The 16,656-nt window shown below is 39.8% G+C and overlaps 1 protein-coding gene across 1 annotated transcript in view; it reads left to right on the top strand.

The window, feature by feature from the left end:
* DDA1 (DET1 and DDB1 associated 1) overlaps nt 1-16,656 on the top strand; it is an 82,951-nt gene that overhangs the window by 21,000 nt on the left and 45,295 nt on the right. Inside the window, exons 3-4 of the mRNA XM_053702930.1 lie at nt 10,077-10,128; nt 16,096-16,157. Of these exons, the coding sequence (XP_053558905.1) occupies nt 10,077-10,128; nt 16,096-16,157 (114 nt within the window). The remainder of the gene's footprint in view (nt 1-10,076; nt 10,129-16,095; nt 16,158-16,656) is intronic.

The raw sequence follows: 16,656 nt of genomic DNA, 5'->3' as shown, positions 1-16,656 counted from the left end.
TCCTATAGACGCCACCACACGGGACTTATGGCAGACGGTCCCTAAGGTGGAGGGAGCAGTTTCTACTTTGGCTAAGCGCACCACTATCCCGGTGGAGGATAGCTGTGCTTTTTCAGATCCAATGGATAAAAAGTTAGAGGGTAACCTTAAGAAAATGTTTGTTCAACAAGGTTTTATATTACAACCCCTTGCATGCATTGCGCCTGTTACTGCTGCGGCGGCATTCTGGTTTGAGTCTCTGGAAGAGACCATTCGCACAGCTCCATTGGATGAAATTATGAACAAGCTTAAAACCCTTAAGCTAGCTAACTCATTTGTTTCTGATGCCGTCGTACACTTAACCAAACTTACGGCTAAGAACTCCGGATTCGCCATTCAAGCGCGCAGAGCGCTGTGGCTTAAATCCTGGTCAGCTGACGTGACTTCTAAATCCAAATTGCTTAATATTCCTTTCAAAGGGCAGACCTTATTCGGGCCCGGCTTGAAAGAAATTATTGCTGACATTACGGGAGGTAAGGGCCATGCTCTACCTCAGGACAGGTCCAAATCAAAGGCCAAACAGTCTAATTTTCGTGCCTTTCGTAACTGCAAGGCACGAGCAGCATCAACTTTCTCCGCTCCAAAACAGGAAGGAGCTGTTGCTCGTTACAGGCAGGGCTGGAAAGTTAACCAGTCCTGGAACAGGGGCAAGCAGGACAAGAAACCTGCTGCTGCCCCCAAGACAGCATGAAGAGAGGGCCCCCTATCCGGAAACGGATCTAGTGGGGGGCAGACTTTCTATCTTCGCCCAGGCTTGGGCAAGAGATGTCCAGGATCCCTGGGCGTTGGAGATCATATCTCAGGGATATCTCCTGGACTTCAAAACTTCTCCTCCACGGGGGAGATTTCATCTTTCAAGGTTATCAGCAAACCAAACAAAGAAAGAGGCGTTTCTACGCTGTGTACAAGACCTCTTACTAATGGGGGTAATCCACCCAGTTCCGCGGACGGAACACGGGCAGGGATTCTATTCAAATCTATTTGTGGTTCCCAAAAAAGAGGGAACCTTCAGACCAATCTTGGACTTAAAAATCCTAAACAAATTTCTAAGAGTTCCATCATTCAAAATGGAAACTATTCGAACCATCCTTCCCATGATCCAAGAGGGTCAGTACATGACCACGGTGGACTTAAAGGATGTTTACCTTCACATACCGATTCACAAGGACCATTACCGGTATCTGAGATTTGCCTTCCTAGACAGGCATTACCAGTTTGTAGCTCTTCCCTTCGGATTAGCTACGGCCCCAAGAATCTTTACAAAAATTCTAGGATCACTTCTGGCGGTACTAAGACCGCGAGGCATAGCGGTGACTCCGTACCTAGACGACATTCTGATACAAGCGTCAAGTTTTCAAACTGCCAAGTCTCATACAGAGATAGTTCTGGCATTTCTGAGGTCGCATGGGTGGAAGGTGAACGTGGAAAAGAGTTCTCTATTACCACTTACAAGAGTTCCCTTTCTAGGGACACTTATAGATTCTGTAGAGATGAAAATTTACCTGACAGAGGCCAGGTTATTAAAACTTCTAAATGCTTGCCGTGTCCTTCACTCCATTCCACACCCGTCAGTAGCTCAGTGCATGGAAGTAATCGGCTTAATGGTAGCGGCAATGGACATAGTACCATTTGCGCGCCTGCATCTCAGACCACTGCAATTGTGCATGCTAAGTCAGTGGAACGGGGATTACTCAGATTTGTCCCCCCTACTAAATCTGGATCAAAGGACCAGAGATTCTCTTCTATGGTGGCTCTCTCGACCACATCTGTCCAAGGGGATGACCTTTCGCAGGCCAGATTGGACGATTGTAACAACAGACGCCAGCCTTCTAGGCTGGGGAGCAGTCTGGAATTCCCTGAAAGCTCAGGGATTATGGACTCAGGAGGAGAAACTCCTCCCAATAAATATTCTGGAGTTAAGAGCAATATTCAATGCTCTCCTAGCTTGGCCTCAGTTAGCAACTCTGAGGTTCATCAGATTTCAGTCGGACAACATCACGACTGTGGCTTACATCAACCATCAAGGGGGAACCAGAAGTTCCCTAGTGATGTTGGAAGTCTCAAAGATAATTCGCTGGGCAGAGTCTCACTCTTGCCACCTGTCAGCGATCTACATCCCAGGCGTGGAGAACTGGGAGGCGGATTTTCTAAGTCGCCAGACTTTTCATCCGGGAGAGTGGGAGCTCCATCCGGAGGTCTTTGCTCAACTGATACCTTAATACAGGCTAGGAAGCCTGTTACCTGAAAAATTTACCATAAAATATGGCGTACATATTTAGGTTGGTGCGAATCCAAGAGTTACTCATGGAGTAAGGTTAGGATTCCTAGGATATTGTCCTTTCTACAAGAGGGTTTAGAAAAGGGCTTATCTACTAGTTCGTTAAAGGGACAGATTTCTGCTCTGTCTATTCTTCTACACAAACGTCTGGCTGAAGTTCCAGACGTTCAGGCTTTCTGTCAGGCTTTAACTAGGATTAAGCCTGTATTTAAGTCTGTTGCTCCGCCGTGGAGCTTAAACTTAGTTCTTAATGTTCTTCAAGGCGTTCCATTTGAACCCCTTCATTCCATTGATATCAAGTTGTTATCTTGGAAAGTTCTGTTTTTGATGGCTATTTCCTCGGCTCGAAGAGTCTCTGAGTTATCTGCCTTACATTGTGATTCTCCTTATCTGATTTTTCATTCAGACAAGGTAGTCCTGCGTACTAAACCTGGGTTCTTACCTAAGGTAGTTACTAACAGGAATATCAATCAAGAGATTGTTGTTCCATCTCTGTGTCCTAACCCTTCTTCAAAGAAGGAACGACTTTTGCATAATCTGGACGTGGTCCGTGCCCTGAAATTCTATTTGCAGGCAACTAGGGATTTTCGTCAAACTTCTTCCCTGTTTGTCATTTACTCTGGACAGAGGAGAGGTCAAAAGGCTTCGGCTACCTCTCTCTCTTTTTGGCTTCGTAGTATAATACGCTTAGCCTATGAGACTGCTGGACAGCAGCCTCCTGAAAGGATTACAGCTCATTCTACTAGAGCTGTGGCTTCCACCTGGGCCTTTAAAAATGAGGCCTCTGTTGAACAGATTTGCAAGGCTGCGACTTGGTCTTCGCTTCACACTTTTTCAAAATTTTACAAATTTGACACTTTTGCTTCGTCGGAGGCTATTTTTGGGAGAAAGGTACTTCAGGCAGTGGTTCCTTCTGTTTAATGTTCCTGCCTTGTCCCTCCCTTCATCCGTGTACTTTAGCTTTGGTATTGGTATTCCATAAGTAATGGATGACCCGTGGACTGACTACACTTAACAGGAGAAAACATAATTTATGCTTACCTGATAAATTCCTTTCTCCTGTAGTGTAGTCAGTCCACGGCCCGCCCTGTTTTTACGGCAGGTCTAAATTTTAATTAAACTCCAGTCACCACTGTACCCTATGGTTCCTCCTTTCTCGTCTGCTTTGGTCGAATGACTGACTATGATAGGTGAGGGGAGGAGCTATATAGCAAGCTCTGCTGGGTAATTCTCTTGCAGTTTCCTGTTAGGAAGAGAAATATTCCATAAGTAATGGATGACCCGTGGACTGACTACACTACAGGAGAAAGGAATTTATCAGGTAAGCATAAATTATGTTTTTTTGTTGGTTTTTTTTTTACCTTACATTACAGTCAAGTACAACACAGAATCAGTGCCCATAAATTCTCTGATTACTCTGGAGAACTCTTCACAAGTTACATTAAAAGTTGCAAATAATCAGGTTCACTGAAATATAATGGAGTAAAAAGTCATGTTTGTCACCATTTCCTGCTTGCTATAAGGTGTATTTAAAACTGAAAATAGGGAGAGAGAAAAAAAAAAAAACCTCCAAGTCAAGCACATTTTTGTTGCTAGAAGCTTGCCTAGACATGTTACTCACATGATTCACACTGTTTTGCATCTTAATACTGTCTAGCTAGGATTAAACTGCAGCATAAATACAATAAATATAATTAATACTTTAAATCAAAACATATTAAAACTATTTACAATCTTATGGTGTTTCAAAACGTTAGCAATAGTAATGGAAAAGATTTTCATATAAGTAGACTATCTTCCTGTCAAACGATAAGCCGCTGAATGATGGATCATTTTGTGAGAAACTGCTATATACCAGTTTTTGTAAATGAGTGTACTTATATGAAAATATCTCTGTACTGTGATTTGAGACTAGTTAAAGGGATATGAAACAGTGCTCCTTTAGTAAAAAAAAAACCCCCAAAAGTATGTTAAATCAAAGTAAACTTAAAAAGAAACAGATTGTGTAAAAAAAAAAAATAGTAAACCGCTTACTTGTTTTGGTTGCAAAATAAGAATTTATCATTGTAGCCACTGCCCTCAGGGAAATAGGAGACATCTTGTGAACTTAAAGGGACAATATACACCAATTTTTATATAACTGTATGTAATAGACACTACTATAAAGAAGAATATGCCCAGATACTGATCTAAAAATCCAGTATAAACCCTTTAACCCCTTAATGACCGCAGCACTTTTCCATTTTCTGTCCGTTTGGGACCAAGGCTATTTTTACATTTTTGCGGTGTTTGTGTTTAGCTGTAATTTTCCTCTTACTCATTTACTGTACCCACACATATTATATACCGTTTTTCTCGCCATTAAATGGACTTTCAAAAGATACCATTATTTTCATCATATCTTATAATTTACTATAAAAAACATTATAAAATATGAAGGAAAAATGGAAAAAAAACACACTTTTTCTAACTTTGACCCCCAAAATCTGTTACACATCTACAACCACCAATAAACACCCATGCTAAATAGTTTCTAAATTTTGTCCTGAGTTTAGAAATACCCAATGTTTACATCTTCTTTGCTTTTTTTGCAAGTTATAGGGCCATAAATACAAGTAGCACTTTGCTATTTCCAAACCACTTTTTTTCAAAATTAGCGCTAGTTACATTGGGACACTAATATCTTTCAGGAATCCCTGAATATCTATTGACATGTATATATTTTTTTTTAGAAGACATCCCAAAGTATTGATCTAGGCCCATTTTGGTATATTTCATGCCACTATTTCACCGCCAAATGCGATCAAATAAAAAAAATTGTTCACTTTTTCACAAATTTTTTCACAAACTTTAGGTTTCTCACTGAAATTATTTACAAACAACTTATGCAATTATAGAATAAATGGTTGTAAATGCTTCTCTGGGATCCCCTTTGTTCAGAAATAGCAGACATATATGGCTTTGGCTTTGCTTTTTGGTAATTAGAAGGCTGCTAAATGCCACTGCGCACAATACGTGTATTATGCCCAGCATTGAAGGGGTTAATTAGGGAGCATGTAGGGAGCTTCTAGGGTTAATTTTAGCTTTAGTGTAGTGTAGTAGACAACCCCAAGTATTGATCTAGGCCCATTTTGGTATATTTCATGCCACCATTTCACCGCCAAATGCGATCAAAGTAAAAAAAAACGTTAATTTTTTCACAATTTTAGGTTTCTCACTGAAATTATTTACAAACAGCTTGTGCAATTATGGCACAAATGGTTGTAAATGCTTCTCTGGGATGCCCTTTGTTCAGAAATAGCAGACATATATGACTTTGGCGTTGCTTTATGGTAATTAGAAAGTCGCTAAATGCTGCTGCGCATCACACGTGTATTATGGCTAGCAGTGAAGGGGTTAATTAGGTAGTTTGTAGGGAGCTTGCAGGGTTAATTTTAGCTTTAGTGTAGAGATCAGCCTCCCACCTGACACATCCCACCCCCTGATCCCTCCCAAACAGCTCCCTTCTCTCCCCCACCCCACAATTGTCCCCGCCATCTTAAGTACTGGCAGAAAGTCTGCCAGTACTAAAATAAAAGTTTTTTTTTTTTTTAAGAAAAAAAAAAAAAAGCATATTTACATATGCTGTGTTTAGGATCCCCCCCTTAACCCCCAACCTCCCTGATCCCCCCCAAAACAGCTCTCTAAGCCTCCCTCTCAGCCTTATTGGGGGCCATCTTGGGTACTGGCAGCTGTCTGCCAGTACCCATTTTGAACAATCAAATGTTTATTTTTGTTTAAAAATGTTTTCTCTAGTGTAGCTCAATCACCCCCCCCCCCACCTACATCACACCTAAGGGCTTTTTTATTATTATTTACTTTTGACACATTTATTATTTACTTTTGACACATTTTTTCCGTAGTGTAGAGGTTCCCACCCGCTCCCTCCCCGTGCACGCGCCCGCCCCCGCCCTCTCGTGCACGTGCGCGCGCCCGCGCGCCCCCCCGGGCTTACCCGCCCACGATCCCGCCCCCCTCCACATGACCAGGGCCATCGATGGCCGCCACCCACCTCCCACACCGGCTCCCACCCACCAACGATACCGGCCATCAATGTCCGGTGCAGAGAGGGCCACAGAGTGGCTCTCTCTGCATCGGATGGCCGTGAAAGGTTATTGCAGGATGCCTCCATATCGAGGCATCACTGCAATAACCGGAAAGCAGCTGGAAGCGAGCAGGATCGCTTCCAGCTGCTTTCCACACCGAGGACGTGCAGGGTACGTCCTCAGGCATTAACTGCCTTTTTTTTGAGGACGTACCCTGCACGTCCTTGGTCGTTAAGGGGTTAAAAAAATTTTTTTACTTAGAAGCTCCCTGTTTAGCATTGTTGATGAGGTATGGCTGGGACAACCAGTGAAAGGGGCTGGAAAAGCAGACACTCCCCCCTTCCCTGCATATGAAAAGATAGATTAGACAAACGGGAGCTAGCAGGAGTTTGTAAACACACTTGTACATCTGATACTTTGGGGCTTGGTTGTCTGAAAATCAGCACAATGTTATTAAAAGCAAAACTATACATTGTTACAAAAACACTACTAGTAATATTCAGAAGATTTGACTTCAAACTAGATAAGACTTCCTGAAGAGACCCCAGCCTCCTTGTAGGGCTGTGGCTGGAAGTAATAGTTACTGCACAAATGAAGTAAAAAATAAATAAAGGGTAAAATCCTTTTAAAACAATTAATACATATTGCAATGATTTATATTAAGTATAACAACCTGCTTAGTGTTTTTTATTACAACAATGAATGACCCCTCTGAGGAAGCTTATTGTGAAATGCGACCATGGTAGTGGCTGTTTGTTACTTTTAATTCAGAACTGCAACAACTAATCGATAATGATCGATTATGAAAATAGTTGTCAACTAATCTCATAATCTATTAGTTGGATTGCAATTAGTTGGTCTGTGCACGGCACCAGCCAGTTCACTACAATGAGCTCCTGCTCATGGTATTGTGTTTTATGGTTATGCCCTTAGCCTAAAGGACGTCTACAGACATTTACTACCCCTGGCTTATGTGCAACCCAGAAATAAAATGGGAGTCATCATTTGGATTGTTTATATTAAATCAAGGGATTTGGGACTATGCTTTACATGATATAGTGCCAAGCTTATTATTTTCACCTAGTCCTAGATTGATGGGAGTTATTTGAACTAATGTGCATTATCTGTTTGCACAATTATTAGCGGATCGCTTGCTATTGCTTATAATATGTACTGTATAGATACATGTGTAGGCTTTGTCCTGTTATTGATATACTGTATAGTCCTTAGCGCTTTTTATTTTTTTTATTTTTAATTAATTGTAATATATACCTAATTCAACCTCTAAGTATATATCTGTTATTTTAAGAGCAGACAAGATATTTCTCCCCTAACATTATAGCTGGTTATTTACCATTGCATATAAATATTCAAGAAATGATTTTTAGAATGAAGTCCAGGCTTACTTTAAGAGGCCCCTTGCATTGGTGGAAAGTTAACAAAGATAAAAATCCCACCTTTGGTTGTGGATTTTATTTAAAATATTTTATTTTTATCCAATTAGTTGATCGATTATGAAAATAATCGTTAGTTGCAGCCCTACTTTAATCTGCTCTCCATTAAAATAGACTTAATTTATATATAATTTGAATTTCCAGCATTGATAAATAATTTAAACCGAAAGGGTACTAAGGAGGGAAACTACTTGTTGGTAATATCAGCATTAAAGTGAAAGTAAATCCTAGCGTTTTACAAACGCTAGGATTTACTATTGAAACAAAGGGCACTTTCATTCATGAAGTATAAGATACATCATGTAGAAAGCTCCTTTATTTGATTCAATCGATCGCTGTTTTCCTTGTACAGCAGCCCATGGCAAAAAAATTTTTTGGCTAAGAGGTGACATTTTCCCCTCTTAGCCAATAGCCGTGCAGTAAATCCGGCTCCCATGAGCGCCAAGCCGGATTTAAAACGTTAGGATTTACTTTCACTGTATAATGAAAGTCAATCCTAGCGTTTGTCTCTCTCTCTTTCTCTCTCTCTCTCTCTTTCTCTCTCTCTCTCTCTCTCTCTCTCTCTCTCTTTTTTTCTCTCTCTTTTTTTCTCTCTTTTTTCTCTCTCTTTTTTTTTTCTCTCTTTTTTTCTCTCTCTTTTTTTCTCTCTCTTTTTTTCTCTCTCTTTTTTTCTCTCTCTTTTTTTCTCTCTCTTTTTTTCTCTCTCTTTTTTTCTCTCTCTTTTTTTCTCTCTCTTTTTTTCTCTCTCTTTTTTTCTCTCTCTTTTTTTCTCTCTCTTTTTTTCTCTCTCTTTTTTTCTCTCTTTTTTTTCTCTCTCTTTTTTTCTCTCTCTTTTTTTCTCTCTTTTTTTCTCTCTCTTTTTTTCTCTCTTTTTTTTCTCTCTTTTTTTTCTCTCTTTTTTTCTCTCTTTTTTTCTCTCTCTTTTTCTCTCTCTTTTTCTCTCTCTTTTTCTCTCTCTTTTTCTCTCTCTTTTTCTCTCGCGCTCTCTCGCTCTCTCGCGCTCTCTCTCCAATTAGTGCAGTGTCTGCCACAATCCACGGGTGTGCTCACATTGTTATCTATAGGGTTTACCTGAACTAGCTCTCCCCTGCTGTGAAAAGCAAATACAAAAGCATGTGATTAGAGACGGCCTTCAAAGATTTAAAAATTATCATATGAGCCTTCCTAGGTCTAGCTTTCAACTAAGAATACCAAAAGAACAAAGCAAAATTGGTGATAAAAGTAAATTGAGAAGTTGTTTAAAATTACATGCCCTATTTGAAACATGAGTTTTTTTTTGGACTTGACTGTCCCTTTAAGTTTTTATTAGTCAGGGGTTAAAAGTTACTAACCCAGATAGAGACCGTTACTACAGGTACAAAATCCAAACTTATTCTGAAATCCAAACTATTTTTTCCCTCCTGTAATTCACAATCTTCTCTGTCTGTGTCTTTGTTTTGTTTTTTTGTGTTCTAAAATGCAAATAAGTCTCCTATTTATTTAAAACATAAATATTACCTTTCTTATTACAGTACTGTACTATCTTTCTGAGGGTACTATCCTGTATATAAAATTATTATAAATTTTATATAAAACTACTTTTTAGGTTATACGTATTAACTGTATTATGACATGAACTCAACTTTTTTTTATTTTTTATTTATCCACTGCAGTTTCTTATTCACCCTTACCCTATTTTATCTATTTTTGCTCCTTTTCACATTTTTAAATATCTATCTTTCTGTCTATCACTTTGGTTTAGGTCTGCACTGGACAACACTAACCTGTTTATTTCCCTGGTAATGAGTTGCCCACATGTGACATTTCTAACCTGCTGGCTGGTGCAACGTGCACCTTGAGATTGACTATTCTTTTCCCCGATTGGTTTTTAAAGGTGGCAAGGTATCCCACAAGGGGAGGAAAGAGGAAGAGGGCAGTGACACTTGCTAGCAAATGCAGATCCAGCAGCTATGTAGAAGTGCCAGGAATGCTCTACTTGTGGAGAGATTCTTCCTTTTTGCAACTTGCAAAGTCTAGTAAAGCAGGGTTTGGGATAGAAAGAAACATAGGCAGGGTAGGGGAGAATATTAAGTGGATTGTACAATCAGAACTGTTGTTTTTCTTAATCATATTGATATTAACTTAAATCTATTATACATTAATTATGTATACAGCTTATAATGTATTTTTCCCCACACCTGCTAACAGTTTTGCTACTATTTATTTTTCTTGTTCATACAGAACAGAAGACCGTCGGTTTATCTCCCCACAAAAGAATATCCTTCTGCCCAAAGTAAGTGTTCAGGCCCTGAAATCACTTAAATTTTCAGTCACTCTTATTTCATAATGCCTATCTTTGTAACCATAAAATGTTTCCAGCACGCATCAACGTTTTATGAATACTTTACTTGGTTAATAAGTGTTGAGCTGTTTTATTTTACCTCCAATTAGGGCTCCATTTATGAAGTAATGGATTGTGTACGTGTTTAGCAAACAAGAATTATGGTAGAAACATAGTTCAGTTATGTCACATAGTAAAGGTTTAGAGAAACGTATGGACGGTTTGTAATACAGAGGCAATGATCTGAGAAAATGTTTAGACAATCTTACACTCAGATCAGTTGTTACAGCTGGACCTGATGGATCCAAAAGGGTGTTTATATATTGGTGTAGCTTTTAAAGGGAAAGTCAAAATTAAACTTTCATGATTCAGATAATCTAATTTTAAACAACTTTTAAATTTACTTCTGTTTTCAAATTTGCTTCTTCTCTTGGTATCTTTGATTGAAGAGTAAAACTGGTAGGCTTGTAAGAGCTCAGGAGTGTGCACGTGTCTTTAATACTCTCTGGCAACAGTGTTTTGCAACATTATTTGTAGCTTTGCTGTAAAATGTTATGAGCCTACATAGTTTTAATCTTCAATAAAAGATACCAAAAGAAGAAAGCAAATTTGTTAACAGAAATAAATTGGAAATTTGTTTAAAATTGCATGCTCTATCCGAATCAAGAAAGTTTAATTTTGACTTTACTGTTCCTTTAACCCTTTGAGTGCTAAGCTGGATTTAAATTTTTTTCTCTTTTTTTTACTATTTAAAAAAATAAATTAATTGACTTCCCCCCCCCCCAGATCCCCAAGGTCTGTAGCTGCTTAGATGCCTGAGATACAGGCTTCTAAGCAGCATGCCTCCTTTCCCTATACTTTCTATTGTAAATTATAAATAAAGTTGGGCGGTGACGTCATCACGTCATTGCGCGTGACGTCATTGCGCGTAACGGGAAGCCCCGACGATGCCTGTCACTATACAGGCCCAATCGCCGGGGTGGGAGTCGGTAGCAGACCCCAGATTGCTAAAAAGGTTGTTGAGTGCTAGCGACGGCTCTGAGCCATCGTTGGCACTCAAGGGTTAAAGAGTAGGGTCAGTGTACTGGCTTCTAAGGACGGCACAAGGCTTTTTCTCTTGTTAAGTGTGTCCAGTCCACGGATCATCCTTTACTTGTGGGATATTCTCCTTCCCAACAGGAAGTTGCAAGAGGATCACCCACAGCAGAGCTGCTATATAGCTCCTCCCCTAACTGTCATATCCAGTCATTCTCTTGCAAGCCTCAACCAAGATGGAGGTCGTAAGAGGAGTGTGGTGTTTTATACTTAGATGGAGGTTACCTTAAGAAAATGTTTATTCAACAAGGTTTTATTTTTCAGCCCCTTGCATGCATTGCGCCTGTCACGGCCGCGGCAGCATTCTGGTTTGAGGCCCTGGAAGAGGCCATCCATATAGCTCCATTGACTGAAATTATTGACAAGCTTAGAACACTTAAGCTAGCTAACTCATTTGTTTCTGATGCCATTGTTCATTTGACTAAACTAACGGCTAAGAATTCCGGATTCGCCATCCAAGCGCGTAGGGTGCTATGGCTTAAATCCTGGTCAGCTGACGTGACTTCGAAGTCTAAATTACTCAACATTCCTTTCAAGGGGCAGACCTTATTCGGGCCTGGTTTGAAGGAAATTATTGCTGACATTACTGGAGGTAAGGGTCACACCCTTCCTCAGGACAGGGCCAAAGCAAAGGCCAAACAGTCTAATTTTCGTGCCTTTCGAAATTTCAAGGCAGGTGCAGCATCAACTTCCTCCACTTCAAAACAAGAGGGAACTTTTGCTCAATCTAAGCAGGCCTGGAAACCTAACCAGTCCTGGAACAAAGGCAAGCAGGCCAGAAAGCCTGCTGCTGCCTCTAAGACAGCATGAAGGAACGGCCCCCTATCCGGCGACGGATCTAGTAGGGGGCAGACTTTCTCTCTTTGCCCAGGCGTGGGCAAGAGATGTTCAGGATCCCTGGGCGTTGGAAATCATATCTCAGGGATATCTTCTGGACTTCAAAGCTTCCCCTCCACAAGGGAGATTTCATCTTTCAAGGCTATCTGCAAATCAGATAAAGAAAGAGGCATTCCTACGTTGTGTGCAAGACCTCCTAGTTATGGGAGTGATCCATCCAGTTCCGCGGACGGAACAAGGACAGGGTTTTTATTCAAATCTGTTTGTGGTTCCCAAAAAAGAGGGAACCTTCAGACCAATTTTGGATCTAAAGATCTTAAACAAATTCCTCATCTTTCAAAATGGAAACTATTCGGACCATCCTACCCATGATCCAAGAAGGTCAGTACATGACCACAGTGGACTTAAAGGATGCCTACCTTCACATACCAATTCACAAAGATCATCGGTTTCTAAGGTTTGCCTTTCTAGACAGGCATTACCAATTTGTAGCTCTTCCCTTCAGGTTGGCTACAGCCCCGAGAATCTTTACAAAGGTTCTGGGCTCACTTCTGGCGGTTCTAAGACCGCGAGGCATAGCGGTGGCTCTGTATCTAGACGACATCCTGATACAGGCGTATCAAACAGGAGAGAGCATCGGTGATTCTGATAGCACCTGCGTGGCCACGCAGGACTTGGTATTCAGACCTAGTGGACATGTCATCCTTTCCACCATGGACTCTGCCTCTAAGACAGGACCTTCTGATACAAGGTCCTTTCAATCATCCAAATCTAATTTCTCTGAGACTGACTGCCTGGAGATTGAACGCTTGATTCTATCAAAGCGTGGCTTCTCCGAGTCAGTCATTGATACCTTAATACAGGCACGAAAGCCTGTTACCAGGAAAATCTACCACAAGATATGGAGTAAATATCCTTATTGGTGTGAGTCCAAGAATTACTCATGGAGTAAGGTTAGGATTCCTAGAATATTGTCTTTTCTCCAAGAGGGCTTGGACAAAGGATTATCAGCTAGTTCCTTAAAGGGACAGATTTCTGCTCTGTCTATTCTTTTGCACAAGCATCTGGCAGAGGTTCCAGACTTCCAGGCATTTTGCCAGGCTTTGGTTAGATTTAAGCCTGTGTTTAAACCTGTTGCTCCCCCGTGGAGCTTAAACTTGGTTCTTAAGGTTCTTCAAGGAGTTCCGTTTGAACCCCTTCATTCCATTGATATTAAACTTTTATCTTGGAAAGTTCTGTTTTTGATGGCTATTTCCTCGGCTCGGAGAGTCTCTGAGCTATCTGCCTTACAATGTGATTCTCCCTATCTGATTTTTCATGCAGATAAGGTAGTTCTGCGTACCAAACCTGGGTTTTTACCTAAGGTGGTTTCTAACAAGAATATCAATCAAGAGATTGTTGTTCCATCGTTGTGCCCTAATCCTTCTTCAAAGAAGGAACGTCTTTTACATAATCTGGACGTAGTCCGTGCCTTGAAGTTTTACTTACAAGCTACTAAGGATTTTCGTCAAACATCTTTCCTGTTTGTCGTTTACTCTGGACAGAGGAGAGGTCAAAAAGCTTCGGCAACCTCTCTTTCCTTTTGGCTTCGGAGCGTAATAAGCCTAGCCTATGAGACTGCTGGACAGCAGCCCCCTGAAAGGATTACAGCTCATTCTACTAGAGCTGTGGCTTCCACCTGGGCCTTCAAAAATGAGGCCTCTGTTGAACAGATTTGCAAGGCTGCGACTTGGTCTTTGCTTCACACTTTTTCAAAATTTTACAAATTTGATACTTTTGCTTCTTCGGAGGCTGTGTTTGGGAGAAAGGTTCTTCAGGCAGTGGTTTCTTCCGCTTAATCCTGCCTTGTCCCTCCCATCATCCGTGTACTTTAGCTTTGGTATTGGTATCCCACAAGTAATGGATGATCCGTGGACTGGATACACTTAACAAGAGAAAACATAATTTATGCTTACCTGATAAATTTATTTCTCTTGTAGTGTATCCAGTTCTCGGCCCGCCCTGTCCTTTTAAGGCAGGTCTAAATTTTAATTAAACTACAGTCACCACTGCACCCTATGGTTTCTCCTTTCTCTGTTTGTTTTCGGTCGAATGACTGGATATGGCAGTTAGGGGAGGAGCTATATAGCAGCTCTGCTGTGGGTGATCCTCTTGCAACTTCCTGTTGGGAAGGAGAATATCCCACAAGTAATGGATGATCCGTGGACTGGATACACTACAAGAGAAATAAATTTATCAGGTAAGCATAAATTATGTTTTTTCTCAAGTGTTTATTTTATGCTTTATTTTTTCCCCATGTTTCATTAAATTTCTGGGTGCAATATTACCCGTGCTCTGCTTTTCTTCTTTTTAATTCAGTGTACTGTTCTCTACAGACAATGTTGCCAACCGGGGGGCGTTATAAAGTAGCTGGGTGGGGCAGTGTAGTACTTTCTAATATGTTAAAATTTTCTGCTATCCAAAGCACAAATTCATTACATAGTTTAATATAAATGTTAGGGTTGCACTGATACCAAGTATTTGCATGAGTACCTGTAATCATGCAAATGCACCGATACTTAAACCGATACCTCCACTTCCTACCCATACGCCATCTTGTGGAGTTTTTCAAACTGCATGTTCCCTTTTAATTTTAAGCTGAAGACTTAACTAAAAATTGTTCACTTCTGTTCTGCCAGTACAAATTGCTGTTATTTGTATTATTGTACATTTGAGAGCAGTGCTCCAAAAGCTGATACTATACAGCTGAAAGCCTACCAGAGAGAGATCACTGTACCTCATTCAGACAAACCCCTGAAATACTGGGCAGTTAATAAACGGAGATTTCCAGCTCTGGCTAAAATGGCCCAAAAATATATTTCTGCCCCATGCAGTAGTTTGAAAAGTGAAAGACTGTTTAGCGTCAAACATCCTTACTGATAATACCAACAGACTTATAGCTGAACATGCAGAGATGCTTCTGTTCCTTAAGAACTTTCCACTAACTTTTGAAAAATTATTCTAATTGCTAGATTCCCCATTATACTGCTAGTTCTCATCTTGAACAATTGTGCTCTGAGGAACATCCTTAGCCAGGGCTGGACTGGGAATATAAAGCAGCCCTATTTTCTGTTGAGTCAGTAGAATGCAAATGCCCCATTTTTCTCAAAGGGGATTATTGGGACACTCCTTCCCCAATGTTTTTTCCAGAATTAAATTATATTACTTTGTATTAAATACAAATGTCAGATTGATGTTATATAGGCACCCTACAACCCAATTGCATCCGGTAATCCCCCCCTTTAAATTGTAGCTTTCCAGCCCAAGCTGCTGCAGCTGTTATTTGTTATTATTAATATATTTTATTGTAATATTTTTATTTATAAACATGTTCTGTGAACTTTGTGACAACAAGCAAATAAAACTGTTTAATTATTTAAAAATGTCTTGAGTTACAGTTCAAATGTATAAAGAAGCTATCTTAAATCATTAGTCTGTATTGTGCTTGGTAAACTGTCATATGACAAAAAAAAGTAATGGTAATTGGTGAGTATTTGAAAAAAGTATTGGTACTTGTACTCTGTCTTAAAAAAAATGGTATTGGTGCAACCCTAAAATATTTATTTAATGATAATTTGAGCAATAAACATGGGGGGGGGGGGATAAAACTAAAGCAAATTTTAGCTAATTTTTTGGCTCAAATTTTAGCGGCCATTAAAAAGGGCCTGGGGAGAACATTGAGGGTAGTGTGGTGAGTGATTGAGACGTTCGTGTGAAATGAATTCAGGTGAGATTGATTCCCACCCTCTGCCCTAACAGCTATAAAAGATCTGTATCTTCATGGTGTCCTTTTGTGTATGTGGTTATAGCTAGCAAAAAATATTTATTAGTAGTTTAGGAAAAAAACTCAGTTTTCTTAGACTTTTAAAAGAAAAATCTGTTTGGTGAATGTTTAAATGATATAACTGTATATTATTGACAATTGACTCTGCTCCCTCTTTATTACAGTTATAGTAACAGAGAAAACAAACATACTTTTACGTTATTTACATCAACAGTGGGACAAAAAGGTACGCATCTTTTTTTTCTTTATTTGCTTGTTTTCTAAACTACCAAACTCTCCTGGTGGTAAAAACTATTTGCCTCAATCATAGTAACTTTTTATTTTTTCATTGTAAAAATATACAAATGATATATCCTGCCTGTAGCATCGTTTATGCTGTACATTAACTTCACATCTATAGTAAATCTGCCACAGAGCTAAATGGAGGATATAATGTGCATGTTTTATCCTCCATGATAAGGAAGTCTACTTCAGGTGACCAGGGCAGATTCAATTATTTTGTTGTTGTATTGCAGCAATTCTTAAACAACCATTTTATTACTAGTGGACTTTGCCTGGTTTGATGCTGCTTGTTAATAAAATTGCTAAATTTCTATGGGGTTTTAAAAGTACTTTTGAATGTTGTTTAAATGAACTAATTATTTTCAAGGCAAAACCTTCTTCTACACTGTTGGGCCACATACTGTATGTGCAGATTTTCTTTTAACCCGGCACTGCAATCTATA

The sequence above is a fragment of the Bombina bombina genome, chromosome 2, assembly GCF_027579735.1.
Source record: "Bombina bombina isolate aBomBom1 chromosome 2, aBomBom1.pri, whole genome shotgun sequence".
Classification (NCBI taxonomy): Eukaryota; Metazoa; Chordata; class Amphibia; order Anura; family Bombinatoridae; genus Bombina; species Bombina bombina.
The sequence above is the reverse complement of the archived record's forward strand: the minus strand, read 5'-3'. Positions and strand labels throughout refer to the sequence as shown.